Source organism: Lepus europaeus, chromosome 16 (genome assembly GCF_033115175.1).
Source record: "Lepus europaeus isolate LE1 chromosome 16, mLepTim1.pri, whole genome shotgun sequence".
Classification (NCBI taxonomy): domain Eukaryota; kingdom Metazoa; phylum Chordata; class Mammalia; order Lagomorpha; family Leporidae; genus Lepus; species Lepus europaeus.
Window position 1 is genome coordinate 756,879 of NC_084842.1, and position 13,322 is coordinate 770,200.

The 13,322-nt window shown below is 48.0% G+C and overlaps 2 protein-coding genes across 6 annotated transcripts in view; one reads left to right on the forward strand and one right to left on the reverse strand.

The window, feature by feature from the left end:
- Nucleotides 1-5,213, reverse strand: part of HOOK3 (hook microtubule tethering protein 3) — a 123,697-nt gene extending 118,484 nt beyond the window's left edge. The window contains exon 1 of the mRNA XM_062213695.1: nt 5,003-5,213. Within this exon, the coding sequence (XP_062069679.1) occupies nt 5,003-5,059 (57 nt within the window). The 5' untranslated portion in view covers nt 5,060-5,213. The remainder of the gene's footprint in view (nt 1-5,002) is intronic.
- Nucleotides 5,214-5,523: 310 nt separating this feature from the next.
- The window catches only part of RNF170 (ring finger protein 170), a 42,655-nt gene continuing 34,856 nt past the window's right edge, over nt 5,524-13,322 (forward strand). Inside the window, exons 1-2 of one of the 5 annotated variants that reach the window (XM_062213622.1) lie at nt 5,524-5,654; nt 12,228-12,371. In XM_062213622.1, the coding sequence (XP_062069606.1) occupies nt 12,235-12,371 (137 nt within the window). In that variant the 5' untranslated portion in view covers nt 5,524-5,654; nt 12,228-12,234. Of the gene's footprint in view, nt 5,655-5,735; nt 5,908-7,373; nt 7,400-12,227; nt 12,372-13,322 lie in introns of those variants that run through there. The other 4 variants (XM_062213621.1, XM_062213623.1, XM_062213624.1 and 1 more) reach the window with 4 other exon arrangements.

Here is a 13,322-nt window from a genome sequence, read left to right on the forward strand (position 1 = left end):
AGCATCTTCCGGGTGTCCCACGCGGGCACAGGGGCCCAAAGACTTGGCCCATCCTCTACTGCTCTCCCAGGCCATAGCAGGAAGCTGGATTGGAAGTGGAGCAGCCAGCTCTCCAACTGGCGCCCACATGGGATACCAACACGGCAGGCAGCAGCTTTACCCACTATGCCACAGCCCCTTACATCTCTATTTTTAAAAAACCCCATACCAGTCCTCTGAACTAACGCTGATGGAGTATTTCAAAATAATACAATACAACCAAAAGATAACACCACTCAGCTTCAAGAAGGTATAAAATTCTACCTTAAGGTAGCCACTCTGTTCATAGCACCCAACCTCCGCCTCCCTTCATGCCCCAAGTGTAGGAGTAAAGCATGAGATCACCTGGAAGGAGTATCCCAGAGCAGGAATTTTCAACCAGGGGTCACTTTGCTCCTGGAAGATAGTTTTGCTGTTAGCACCACGTAGATGCTTTTGGCATTTAGTAGAGGCAAAACCGTGTTTTAGGGCAATGCTACTCAAAATGTGGTCCCCTCTATCACAAATGGTTGCAGGGCTTAGAAACTTGTTAGAAATACAGAATTTTAGGCCCTATGTCAGACCCACAGATTAGAACCTCTGGGAGTGGGGCCAGCAGTCAGTGCCACTCAATACCAAAGCATGAGAACAACTGCTCTAATTAATATGAAACAAAATCAGGTTTTGAGCCCAGGTGGTCTAACATCAGAATCTGCCCTCTTAGTGTCATGCTATATTAACCCTTTTTTAACTTCTATACACCAGTAATTTGCTTTTAAAAATTATTTAAAAGGAGGGTGACAGAAAGATCTTTCATCTACTGGTTCACTCCCCAACTCTCCACAACAGCCAAGGCTGGGCTACGTGGAAGCCAGGAGCCAGGATGTCCACCTGGGGTCTCCTGCATGGTTGCAGGCACTCAAGTACTTGAGTCATCATCTGCTGCTTCACAGGTCTATTAGCAGGTTCAGAAATGGAGCAGCCAGGACTTAACCCAGCACTCACATGGATGCTGGTGTCACAAGCGGAAGCTACAGTGAGTGAGAGAGAGAGAGAGAAAGGTCTTCCTTTGCCATTGGTTCACCCTCCAATGGCCACTGCGGCCGGCACACCGCACTGATCCAAAGCCAGGAGCCAGGTGCTTCTCCTGGTCTCCCATGGGGTGCAGGGCCCAACCACTTGGGCCATCCTCCACTGCACTCCTGGGCCACAGCAGAGAGCTGGCCTGGAAGAGGGGCAACCGGGACAGAATCCAGCACCCCGACCGGGACTGGAACCCGGTGTGCCAGCGCCACTAGGCGGAGGATTAGCCTATTGAGCCACGGTGCCGAACAATAATCCGTGATTTATTTATTCTCCCAACAGAGGACACAAAATTGTTGGTAGTATGGACTTGGCAGAGGACCAAGAGTGGAATGGGGACAATTCCACATAAGTGCACACTTCCTCATTTGATCATCACCAGTATGTCATTTAGAGGCTGCCAATAAGTTACAGGAAAACATCATGGATAACTTTCAGTTGCCAGGTGTCCCACAAGGGCACTAATAAGCCTATGCTATGACTCGATTCACTTAGCTTCTTGTCATTAACTGGTAATATTCTAGATACTCTTGTCTTCCAGTTTCTAAATGCTGGGAAAATACAATCTTTCATGGCAATTCATGCACCATTCAAAAACTGAGCTTGACAGGTGTAATAGGCAGGGCAGACATTTTCTAACAAGTTGCAGTACATATGGGCTCAGAGGGTGGGGAGGAGAGGTACAATGAAAATTTTCAAGCACATCCTGCTGAACTTGCTTACTGCATAAACTCGGATTTGGAATTTAAGCTTAAAATGTTTCCATGGGTAGTTTGTTACTTTGTCTTTTCCTAAGTATTCCTCTTTCAACAAAAGTGTGGAACAAATGGTTCTTGGGCTCTTTGATACAATGGCAATTTATCTAGCATTTGGGGCAATGAGATTCAGTTCCACAGAACTGCATTCCTCATAGGTGACTAAGAGTCATACCTTCACTTATTATTTTAGCAATTCTCAGTGAAGAATTTCTAAAAGGCACTGTTGATCTCTCCAGTCTCAAAATGCATGCTACATGGTGGAAGCAAAGTTGTGACACTAGCCCAGACCGCACTTTCGGTTCTTGGGTCTTCTCTGCTCTTGACAGCTGTCTGGATTTGCTGAGTGCTGCAGTCACCCCCTAGCTCACCATGTGCTAAAAAAAAAAAAAAAATCACACAACCACTCTGAGTAGAAGTTTATGTAAAACAAAGCAAACTGTTCTAAATGCCAGTCTTTTCTTTGGAGTGTATCTCATTGTATCCATTTCTCCTACAACTTTTTTTTTTTTAAAGATTTATTTATTTATTTGAAAGTCAGAGTTACACAGAGAGAGGAGAGGCAGAAAGAGAGGTCTTCCATCCGCTGGTTCACTCCCCAGATGGCTGCAACAGCCGGAGCCAGGAGCTTCTTCCAGGTCTCCCACATGGGTGCAGGGGCCCAAGGACTTGGGCCATCTTCTACTGCTTTCCCAGACCATAGCAGAGAGCTGGATCGGAAGTGGAGCAGCCGGGACTAAAACCAGCCTCCATGTGGGAAGCCGGCACTTCAGGCCAGGGCAACACGCTGTGCCAGAGCGCCAGCCCCACAACTGGTTTTGGAACTGTGTTCAGCATTTATCTGGTCTCCAGACGGGAGGTACTAACAGACTAGATGGACATGTTCTGTTACCTTAGCCATTATTCATAAAAACCTTTATTCAGCTTTCTATCCTGACAGGTAAAAGAGAACAAGTCCAGCACTTAAACTCAACTTTATTTTGAAACATTTCAATGTTCAGTTTAAGTGTTTTCAAATCTTGTTTTTTGTGTGGCCCCTGACCTCCACTTTTGTCACTGCTCATCTCTATTCTGCAGAAATTTTCCTCCTTGAGGGTTCCAGTGGATTTCAGTATGGCACTCCCCGACCTCCCTGCAGTAGGTAGTATATATTACCACCCCCATCTCTGGACATTCTCTGATTCTAAATCGGTGCTCCCATGCTGTCTGGTTCTGTTGACAGCCCCTCAAAGTTTCCTCTATGATTCCGCCTCTGTATCATCAACATTTCTCACTCAAACCAACTGCACTATCATCTTTTTGCAAATAAGCTTTAAACATGTCTTTATTTCCATGACTTTTCTTTCAAGACTTTAAATGGTGCAGCACCACTTCAGATTCAATTCGTTTCCTCATCTTTTCCTTCCTGCTCCTTTTTCTAGCACTATTTGTACAGGATTTAAACCGTAAATCTAAAGATTCCCAGGCTTCTGTATACATGGTTCCCTCCACCATATCAAAGAATGGAGTAATTCTTTCCTCTCTCTCTGCTCTCCTCACTCTAGTCAAACCCTGGTGCATTATGCAACATCAGTTTTCCTCTTCTAAAATAGAGCAGTGAGGAAGCCGGGACGGAAGAGTTGCAAGTTCTACTTTAGCTACGTATTCTTGGGGGCTCTCTGAAGTTCTACTTTAGCTACGTATTACTGGGGGCTCTCTGAAGTTCTACTTTAGCTACGTATTACTGGGGGCTCTCTGAAGTTCTACTTTAGCTACGTATTCTTGGGGGCTCTCTGAAGTTCTACTTTAGCTACGTATTCTTGGGGGCTCTCTGAAGTTCTACTTTAGCTACGTATTACTGGGGGCTCTCTGAAGTTCTACTTTAGCTACGTATTACTGGGGGCTCTCTGAAGTTCTACTTTAGCTACGTATTCTTGGGGGCTCTCTGAAGTTCTACTTTAGCTACGTATTACTGGGGGCTCTCTGAAGTTCTACTTTAGCTACGTATTCTTGGGGGCTCTCTGAAGTTCTACTTTAGCTATGTATTACTGGGGGCTCTCTGAAGTCCCAAGAATGGTCTAAGACAAAACGCGGTGAATGCATAGATCTCTACGGTTGTACATACTCTACATTTCCGAAGACGTAACGTGATGCCTTGACAGGGCCAAGTTAAAAACCCTAGACTCTGCTTTAATCAGGTTTGTAGCAAGCTACCTAAGAGAATGCTTCTCACACCTGCACAGGAAGAGGGAGCTGAACTTGTAACCCCAGACTAAACAGAACTTCCCTCACGTTAGTGGTCCGTCTTTAAAACGAACACAAACGCGGCAGTCACCTCCATAAATACGTCTGTGTGTTATTCTAGAAAGGTCACCCGGCATGTGTAGCGATGAGTAAAACCCGCGCTCCCGAAGGGGGCACCGGGCTCGCCCCAGCCAGACGGTGAGAAACGCCGGAGCAGGAGTTTTCTCCTGAACAGGCTGCTCCAGGCGCCGGAACAGCGCGCACACACAGACTACAAACGCCAGAACGCCACGGCCGTGCGGCCCTTCGCGGTCGGAATCCCGCAGCGCCGGGACTCTCCGGGTTCCACCTTGCCACGCACCTTGCAGGTTCCCTTCCAGCCTCACGTTCGGGATCTTTCCCGAATGCCGCCCCACCGCCCGCTTCCCTAGCGGCCCGGACGCATTTGGCGTCCGACCCACGCCGTCGCCGGGCGCCTTTTATTATTTTTTTTTTTCTCCTGTTTTTCCCACCCGACCTCAAAGGAACTTCTCTCTTCCGCCGCGGCGGGCGCGTCCTTCGGGAGCGTTACAACAAAGGCGGCGAGCGGCAACCCTGGGCCGGGCGCCCCCACCCCGGCCGAGCCGGGGCGCCTCGGGGGTCCCCGCGGCCGAGCGCGCAGCGGCAGACAACGACGGTGCCCGAGACGGCGCGCCCGCACCCCGTCATCAGCCTCCCCGGACGACACCCCACAGCCCGGGCCCGGCAAGTTTCTCCCGGCCGCCGCTCGCAGCCGCATCCCCGGCCCTGACCGCCTCAGGCCCCGGATGTGACGGCACCGGCGCCCGCGGCGCTCGCCCCCCGGGACGGGCGGGGGGGTCCCGGAAAAGCGGCCCCGGGGCGGGCGCCGGAGGGTCTCCAGCGCCGCGGCGGCCACCACGTACCCAAGTCAGAAGGCTCTCGCACAGCTCCACCCGCTCCACCGACTCCACACTGAACATCTTCCCCCGCTGGGGCTCGGCAACGCCTTCTCCACCAGGCCAGAAACCGCCGCTACGCGGTGCGGGTGCCGTCCGCGGGGTCCCGGCAGCCGCCCTGGCCTCTGGCCCACCTCCTGCTCGGGCCCGACCGCCTGCTCTCGCCCGGGCGCTGGCAGCGGCTCCGCACCGTCACCCCCGCGCCCCTCCTGCTCCTCTCATCTGGGCGCGCGCGCTCGCCGCGCGCCACCCCCGAGCCACGCCCGCCGCCCCGCGTCCCCGCCTCCCCCGCGGCCCACAGCCCTCCTCCAGCGAAGGACGGGCGAGCCGCAGCGCGCAGGCGCGCCCCGCAGGCCCTCCCCCGGCCCTGCCTCCGCGTGCGCGCGCGCGCGCCCCGGCCACAGACCGCTGCGTGTCATGGCGCGCGCGCCGTCTCGGCGGCGGCGGCGGCGGCGCGCCGTCACGGAAGCTCGCAGTGCGCGTGCGCCGGTGCCCACACTCCACAGTAGAAAGGGGACAAGCTAGTGGTTGCCCGGGAGGGCTGGCGGGGCAGTCCCCGGAAATAATCTGTGGCCTCTGTCACCGGGAATTGGCGAGGTAGCTCCTCCGCGGTGGAGAGGTACGCGCCCCCTCCCCCCGGCCGCGGCCTCGGGCGTCCGGCGCGTGGCCGGCCACGCCCCCGGATCTGGACCGCGAGCGGGCGGGCGGCGCAGTCCGGGGTCGCCTCCCGGCCGCCCAGCGCCTCGGGCCGGGGGAGCCTCCGATCGGACCCAAGACTCCGCTCTCCTTGAGGATCCCCGGGGCCCGGCCCCAGCAGCGCCCGGTTCCCGTCCGGAGTCGCCGGGAGACGGTGGGCGTCTCGGCGGTCCTAGGTGGGCTGGGCCGGCGGTGAGGGGAGTTCCCCCCGTTTCCTTCTGGGGTCGCTCGGAGCCCCGACTCCCTCAAAGCTTGACCTCCAGTGCGGGAGGCCGGGCGCCAGCTCTCCGAGCCGCGCGGACCCCGCCGGTTCCCGGGGCCTGTGCATCGTTCCCGACCTTTTAAGCGATGTAGCCTTTGCAGAAAAGTGCATTCGACATACGCGTCTAGAGAGCAGATAAAACACCCCGATAAAAAGCAAAAGCATTGCTGGAACCCCAGGAGTTTCCTGCATCCCCCTCCCCCCTAGCTGTGTATGCGTTTCCGAGCCTGATTCCCTCCCTAGTCTGACTTGCGTGATACTCACAGTAGCTTTGCCACGTATGTGTGCATGCAATATAGTTTTCCTCTGCCTATATTGGGACGTGTATGAGTGGAAGCCTCTTGTGGGTTTTTGGTGGCATTCAACGAGTATTAAATACGGGTAATTTTCATTGCTGCCTGGTATTCCGTTGTGGTGTATCCTACTGTTGGTTGATCCGTTTTGTTCCAGTTTGGGGCTACTCAGTGCTGTAAACCTTGCTCCTAGTGCAAACGTGCTGGAGTTTCTAAAACTAGGACGTTGCCTTGGAGTCCAAGGAGAGTTGTCAATTCATAGAGCCTGCAGACAATGCCGGAATTTATTTGGAGTGTGGCAATTTCCCAGACACATCTTCCTTTGGTTTGGTTTCTGGAGCCCCTCCATCCTTTTCCCATGAGTACTTGGACTACCAGGGCAGCATTGAGTTCCTGAGATTTCTGATCATCAGCCCATGCAAGGTGATTTGTCATTTTGTTAAGAAGTCTTTTCAGTGATCTTTCAAGCATTCCTTACACAGGGGCCAAGGAACCTGTAGAAATTGTAATGGGAGAGTACTTCAAAAAGTTCATGGAAAAATGGAATTAAAAATCTAAGTGTATTTTGGTATACAAAATTTTTTTGAAATCCTTGCAGTATTGTTTTTCTTCGTAATTCACTCTTTGCATGTATTGTGAAGAAAAATTTTTTGAACTGAAATAAACTCATACTTTCAATTCCATTGTTTCAGGAGACTTTTGAAGTTTTCTCATAGGTGTTGGCAACTGCCTTTCCTTGTTTGTTGGGTCCCCTGGATCGCTGTCAAACCAGCTTTCCTGCATTCTGCATTAGGTTGTTACTGGAGAACCGCTGTAACTTTCAGTGACCCATATCCCTGTTAAGCAAGGGAACACAATGTATGTTGTCCTGATGTGAGCCTGACTTGCGTGCATCTTGGCTTGCTAGCTTCCGCTGTAGGGACTGCGGTGTAGGAAGCACCTTTTGCTCTAGCTGCTCAGGGTGTCAAAGGCTTTGGCAACTGACCTAAAGCCTCCTCTTTCAAGGTTGACTGCTTATACACTGTTGTTTTGCCAAAAGCAGTGTTCTTAAGGTTTTATTTTGTAGCTCCAGTTACTCTTGATGAAGGACATTATATTAAAAGCTTCTTAGAGGTGAGTAATCCCAGAAGCCATGTGGCCACCGGTGTTCTGCGTAAGCTTGGCTAAAAAGAGTTTTTCTGTCATTCCAGGGAGTGCTCGAATTTTTCTCCTGTGTGTGTGTGTGTGTGGCAATGGCAAGTGAAAACGTGGTGTCCCCTATGGCAGAGTTTCCAAATGTGTCCTGCCTTGCCAGGGAACAGATCCTTAGAGCTTTGATTAAAGGAAATTTGAGAGGCTAAACAGTACAGCTGGGGGGAAGGCGTGGCTCAGTGTTCTACTTCCTGGACAGTTGTTAATAATAGTAATCAAAATGTTATAGCGTCCATTTATTGAGAGTCTGTAAAACGTGCCGGCCAATAGGATAAGCGCATTATCTTTGTCATCTCATAAAATCAGTGTCGTGATGCTGGCATCGTGGGTGGTGAAAGAGTTCACTAGTACTGTCAGTGTGAGCATGCTGCAGAGAGCAGCAGGCAGACAGGACAGCTGACTTATAATCCGAGGTGTACACCTGCAGGTACAGCCCCTTCTTAGCTAGGGTAGTTTTCCCATGGTGCAACAGTTCTTCCTGGTTGGCTGATTTGTGTTTCTGTTTCTGAGGGGTGGATCTGGGGAGTTTGTGTTGTCCTTAGCTTAGGGACTCAGAGAAGTGCCCTGGGGCAAGATGACTTGTGGTTGCTGACAAAGTGGCAGTTTGGTATGGTTCAACCTAATTTCATACATTTTACATGTGAGGAAGCCGAGACTCAAGCTTCTCATAAGTACACGGTTGTCTGACTCCTGTACTATATTAAGCTACTCCTCACTAAGACTTAGCCAACCAAGCAAGAACAAATCCAGTCCTCTAGGCTTCTATCAGATATGCCACACAGTTTCCAAGATGGCCAGTGGTGGGCTTTTGTAAATCTCAAACACAGACAAACAGTACCAGGAACTGTTTCCATATTTGACAGGATTCCATGAAATAAATGAGACACCATGTTCTGTACATTTAATAACCATGTTTCTGGGTGTCAGGTAAACAGCATTTAGTGGCTCTCAGAACCTGTAAAATCCTGGGTACTACTCAAGGGGTTAGGATGTGGTTCCTGATGGAAAGGAGTTTGTGATAGAGAAAGTTCAGCTGTTGGCGTACCCTACAGCAACATGAGTGCCTCTCATTTGCCCTTCTTTGAGATCTTCAGAAGGCACCATGAGGAAACAAAGTGCTATGTTGTATGGGCAACGAATGAGCATGCAAGCCCTGGTTTGGGTCTCAAGGGACACAGCAAGTGCTGGCTTTGCTTTATTGTTACAATACTGCCTGCTTGAAAAGAATTCAGACCATAGAACTGTGTCCTAGAAAGGTGAAAAATCTGGCTCTCCCAGTCCAGCTCCCCACCCCAAACTCCTTTGGCCTTTGGTTTTCGTCTTGCTTGACTTTTTTTTCTATTCTGAAATCTCAGAATCAGTGAAGGTAGTGGTGAAAGGCACTCGAGAAATCATCGAGTCCAACTTTAACATTTGGCAGAAAACGGGAAATCCTAGGCAATTACATGAGGTAATCGTGGTCGCAGAAGTGGAACTGAAGTCCAATTTTATATCCAGGAAGCATTTGCCTGGGTTTCCAAGCCTGTGCTGTTGGACAGAATCAGCTGCCCTGTCTTGTTCTAGACAAGCACTGTGTGAAAAACCAAAGTTGGCAGACCTAAACCCAGATTGCTTTTGGTATTCATCTTTCAAGATTGGCGGGCTGGGAATTCAGCACAGCAGTTAAGACGCCTGCCCTCATCCAGTATTGGGTTCAACACCCTGCTGTACTTCCCACTCCACTTTCCTGTTACCAGTACCCTGGGAAGCAGTAGATGATGGCTCAGGTTGGATCCCTGCCACCTGTGTGGGAGACTTGGATTTGAGTTCCTAGCTCTTGGCTTTGGCCTGACCCAGCCTCAGATATTGTAGCATTTAGGAATCAAACCAGTGGATGGGAGCTCTGTCTGTCTCTGTCTCTCTGCCTTTCACAGAAATAAAAGTAAATTAGGCCGGCGCCGTGGCTTAACAGGCTAATCCTCCTCCTTGCGGCGCCAGCACACCGGGTTCTAGTCCCAGTTGGGGCACCGGATTCTATCCCGGTTGCCCCTCTTCCAGGCCAGCTCTCTGCTATGGCCCAGGAAGGCAGTGGAGGATGGCCCAAGTCCTTGGGCCCTGCACCTGCATGGGAGACCAGGAGAAGCACCTGGCTCCTGGCTTCAGATCAGCGAGATGAGCCAGCCACAGCGGCCATTGGAGGGTGAACCAACGGCAAAAAGGAAGACCTTTCTCTCTGTCTCTCTCTCTCTCATTATCCACTCTGCCTGTCAAAAAAAAAAAAAAAAGTAAATTAAAAGATATTTTAGAAGATTGAGGTACTAGGTCATCTCAAGTAGGAGGTGCTGTTTCTTTTTATTGTTTATCCCCTATAATCTTAAATCAGATCAGCCTATTCCAAACTGAAATGGTGTTCTACTACCTCCTGCTACCTCATTTTTGAGCCACTAGCTCCTTTTTATTCTGATTAAAAGAAAAAATATGGCAGAAGTTGTACTATTGAAGCCCTGAACAAATAGGTCAAACATTATTAGATTTCCACGTGACAGCCCTAGGTTTGGTTGGGATTTACAATGACAGAAAAAAATGTTCCTCTCAACAACATTGGGAACTTGTGCTGTAAAATCCTGCCAATAGCATATGGCTACCCAGTGTTGAAAATCTTAGAGCATGAAGTATTTTCAGGGCACATAATTGCATAGAAGTCAATTATACACAGAATACTAATAAAATTTAGACTCATTACCACTGATTACACCTGGTAAGACAAAGAAACAAATGTAACACATTTTTAAAGAAAAGTACCACTTAGTAAATCTAGCCAGCTGTGTGGCATAGGAGAAAATGTGAGTGGTAGTAATTATGACACATCTGTCAGTGTGCTGAACTTGTGAAGTCCTTTTACCTCTGTCAATTTGGTCTAATGCTCACAACAGATTCAATAAGGCAGAGCCTGAGAATTTTGACACAGAGATGAACATTTTGGTTATTTTTGAGCTGATGCAAGTAATTGTCACCTTAGGACTTCTGACAACAGTCTTAGGACCTCTAATTTAAGAAGAGAAGAATAAAATAGGTAAATTGACCACATGGCCCACCTGTAGATTACTTGCAGCTCTGTAGTTTCAAGTGGCGATTTCTCTGTAGACCCCTTTCTCTGAGTGTCCTAGTATGTACCCTCATAATGGGTATTTGAAAGCTGTCACCAGCGTGTACCTGAGGTCAGGCTGTTTCTGAGTGTAAAGCTGGTGGAAGCTGCCTTTGATCTATTTCTTTGCTTAGCTGTCCTCCATCAGAGATCATTTCTTCCTAGCAGCCAGACTTCTCCAAGGTGCTGACTTTGATACTCAAGAATTCCCTCTTTTACAGAAACTCACCTGATTAATGATATCAGCTAAAATTCATTTCAGTGCAATAAGTCACATAAATGCAGAACTTACTGTAATTATTAAGATCATGCATATTTGAGTATTTCCTTTATTTCCCTTTAGGTGTCTTATAAGACTGTGAGCTTTATAGTTTCCTCATCTGAAAGAAAGAAAATAAAAGGAATTACCTGTGATATTTGGACTCCAGTGTGGTTGGGCTCTCTCCCCTCAGACCTGCAGAACTGGGTACTACCATTTTTCCCTGGTTTAGAGCAGGGGAAGGAGCATTTCATACCCTGCCTTTTCTCTTCATAAGGAAATGCAGCTCCACAGGGAATCCATATTGCAGGCAATTCAAAGATGTCTGAACTAAAAAGCTGAGCTTAGTTTTAGGTGAGGCCAGTAGTTTCTCAAACATCAGAATTTTCACTAACTCAAGTAGTTTTAGTATAGATATAAATGTCCTATAGCCAAATGTCTTACTTTGCAAATTATTAACTCCGTAAGTGTGGTAAATCACTTGCATTGCAACAAGCATTTTTTAGGTCCTAGTATGTACAGAGCATATGCTAGGTAATGTAGGAATATTTACAGAAGGCTGCAATGTATATCTTTTCCCGTTCATACATGGTAAATTCCAAAAGATACACATTCAGTGCAATGAAGAAGAAGAGGAATCTTATGTACTTGGAGAATTTATTTGGCACTCAGGAGTATGAAAACAGCATTTGGGCAAGAAAAATGTCCTTATTATTAAAATTACATGAGCTAAGGTTGAAGAGGAAAGAGTATTGTTTAAAAAAATTTTAAAGTAAATGGATGACAAATTGTAGTAACTGCTTACCTTAAAGGAAGTAGAATTTTGTAATCTTCAAAATAATGTGTCTGGCAAATTTTAAAGAACTAATTGATAGAATCCCTACTGGAGTTGGACTTAAGGCAACCTATATTAAGAGGCTGCTACTGGCTGGCGCCATGGCTCACTAGGCTAAACCCCAGGTTCTAGCCCCAGTTGGGGAGCTGGATTCTGTTCCAGTTGCTCCTCTTCCAGTCCAGCTCTCTGCTGTGGCCCGGGAGTGCGGTGGAGGATGGCCCAGGTCCTTGGGCCCTGCACCCGCATGGGAAACCAGGAGGAAGCACCTGGCTCCTGGCTTCAGATCGGCACAGCACACTGGCTGTAGCGGCCACTTGGAGGGTTGAACCAACGGAAAACGGAAGACCTTTCTCTCTGTCTCTTTCTCTCTCACTGTCTAACTCTGCCTGTCAAAAATAAAGAAAAAAAAAAAAGGCTGCTACAAAAAACTAAATATATTACAAGTCAGTTATGTTTAAATTGCTTTTATAATTCATTTTCACTGTGTTAATTGTAACTTCTATCTTGTTTTTATTTATTTTTTGTATTGTAGACCTGGAATGGCCAAATATCACCGTGAAGTTCAAAGTTTGAAACTGGATGATGATTCAGTTATAGAAGGAGTAAGTGACCAAGTACTTGTGGCAGTTGTGGTCAGTTTCGCTTTGATTGCTACCCTGGTATATGCACTTTTCAGGTGAGACTAAAGGACAAAAGAATTGAAATATATATTTCCCAGGTCACTGACTTTGACTCCTAGTAATATGTAATACTTCATATGAAAAACAAGTAATAGATCTCAGTGATTATACATATGAGAGCCCTGCAAAAAAGTAATAGAAATAGAATTAGGAGATAAGTTAATGGGGCCGGCCCCTGCAATGCCAGCATCCCATATGGGCACAGGTTCACAAAAGCAGTGGAGGATGACCCCAGTGCTTGAACCCCTGCCAGCCGTGTGAGAGACCTGGAAGAAGCTCCTGGCTCCCACCCAGTCCAGTCCCAGCCATTTGGGGAGTGAACCAGTGGAAGGAAGATCTTTCTCTGTATCTCTATAACTCAGCTTTTCAAATAAGTAAATGAAAAACCTGTGCATGCATGGATTTCAAAAAAAATTTTGTACCAAAATAAACTTTAGTGGCTGGGATTGTGGCAGAGCAGGTAAAGCCGCTGCCTGTGACTACTCCACTTCTGATCTAGCTCCCTGCTAATAGCCTGGGAAAGCACTGAAGGATGGCCCAGGTGCCTGGGGCCCTGCACCCACATGGGAGACCTGGAAGAAGCTCCTGGCTCCTGGCTCCTGGCTCCTGGCTCCTGGCTTGGGTCTGGCCCAGCTGTGCTGTTATGGCCATTTGGGGAGTGAACTAGTGGGTGGAAGATTTCTCTCTTTTTTTTCTCCCTCTTTCTTTGTAATCTGCCTTCCAAATAAACTAAAACTTTTTTAAAAAGTAAATTTAAACTTTAATTCCATTTTCCATGAACTTTTTGAAATTCCCTTGTATTTACTAAAGCATTTTATTTTCCATTGAGCTCTGAATGCTAACATTTCTCCTGTCATCATCCATATTTTAAATAAAATGTTAAGTTTTCTGTGGTAGTAACGCAGGTTTTGTTGTTGTTGTTAAGATTTATTTATTTATTTGAAAAG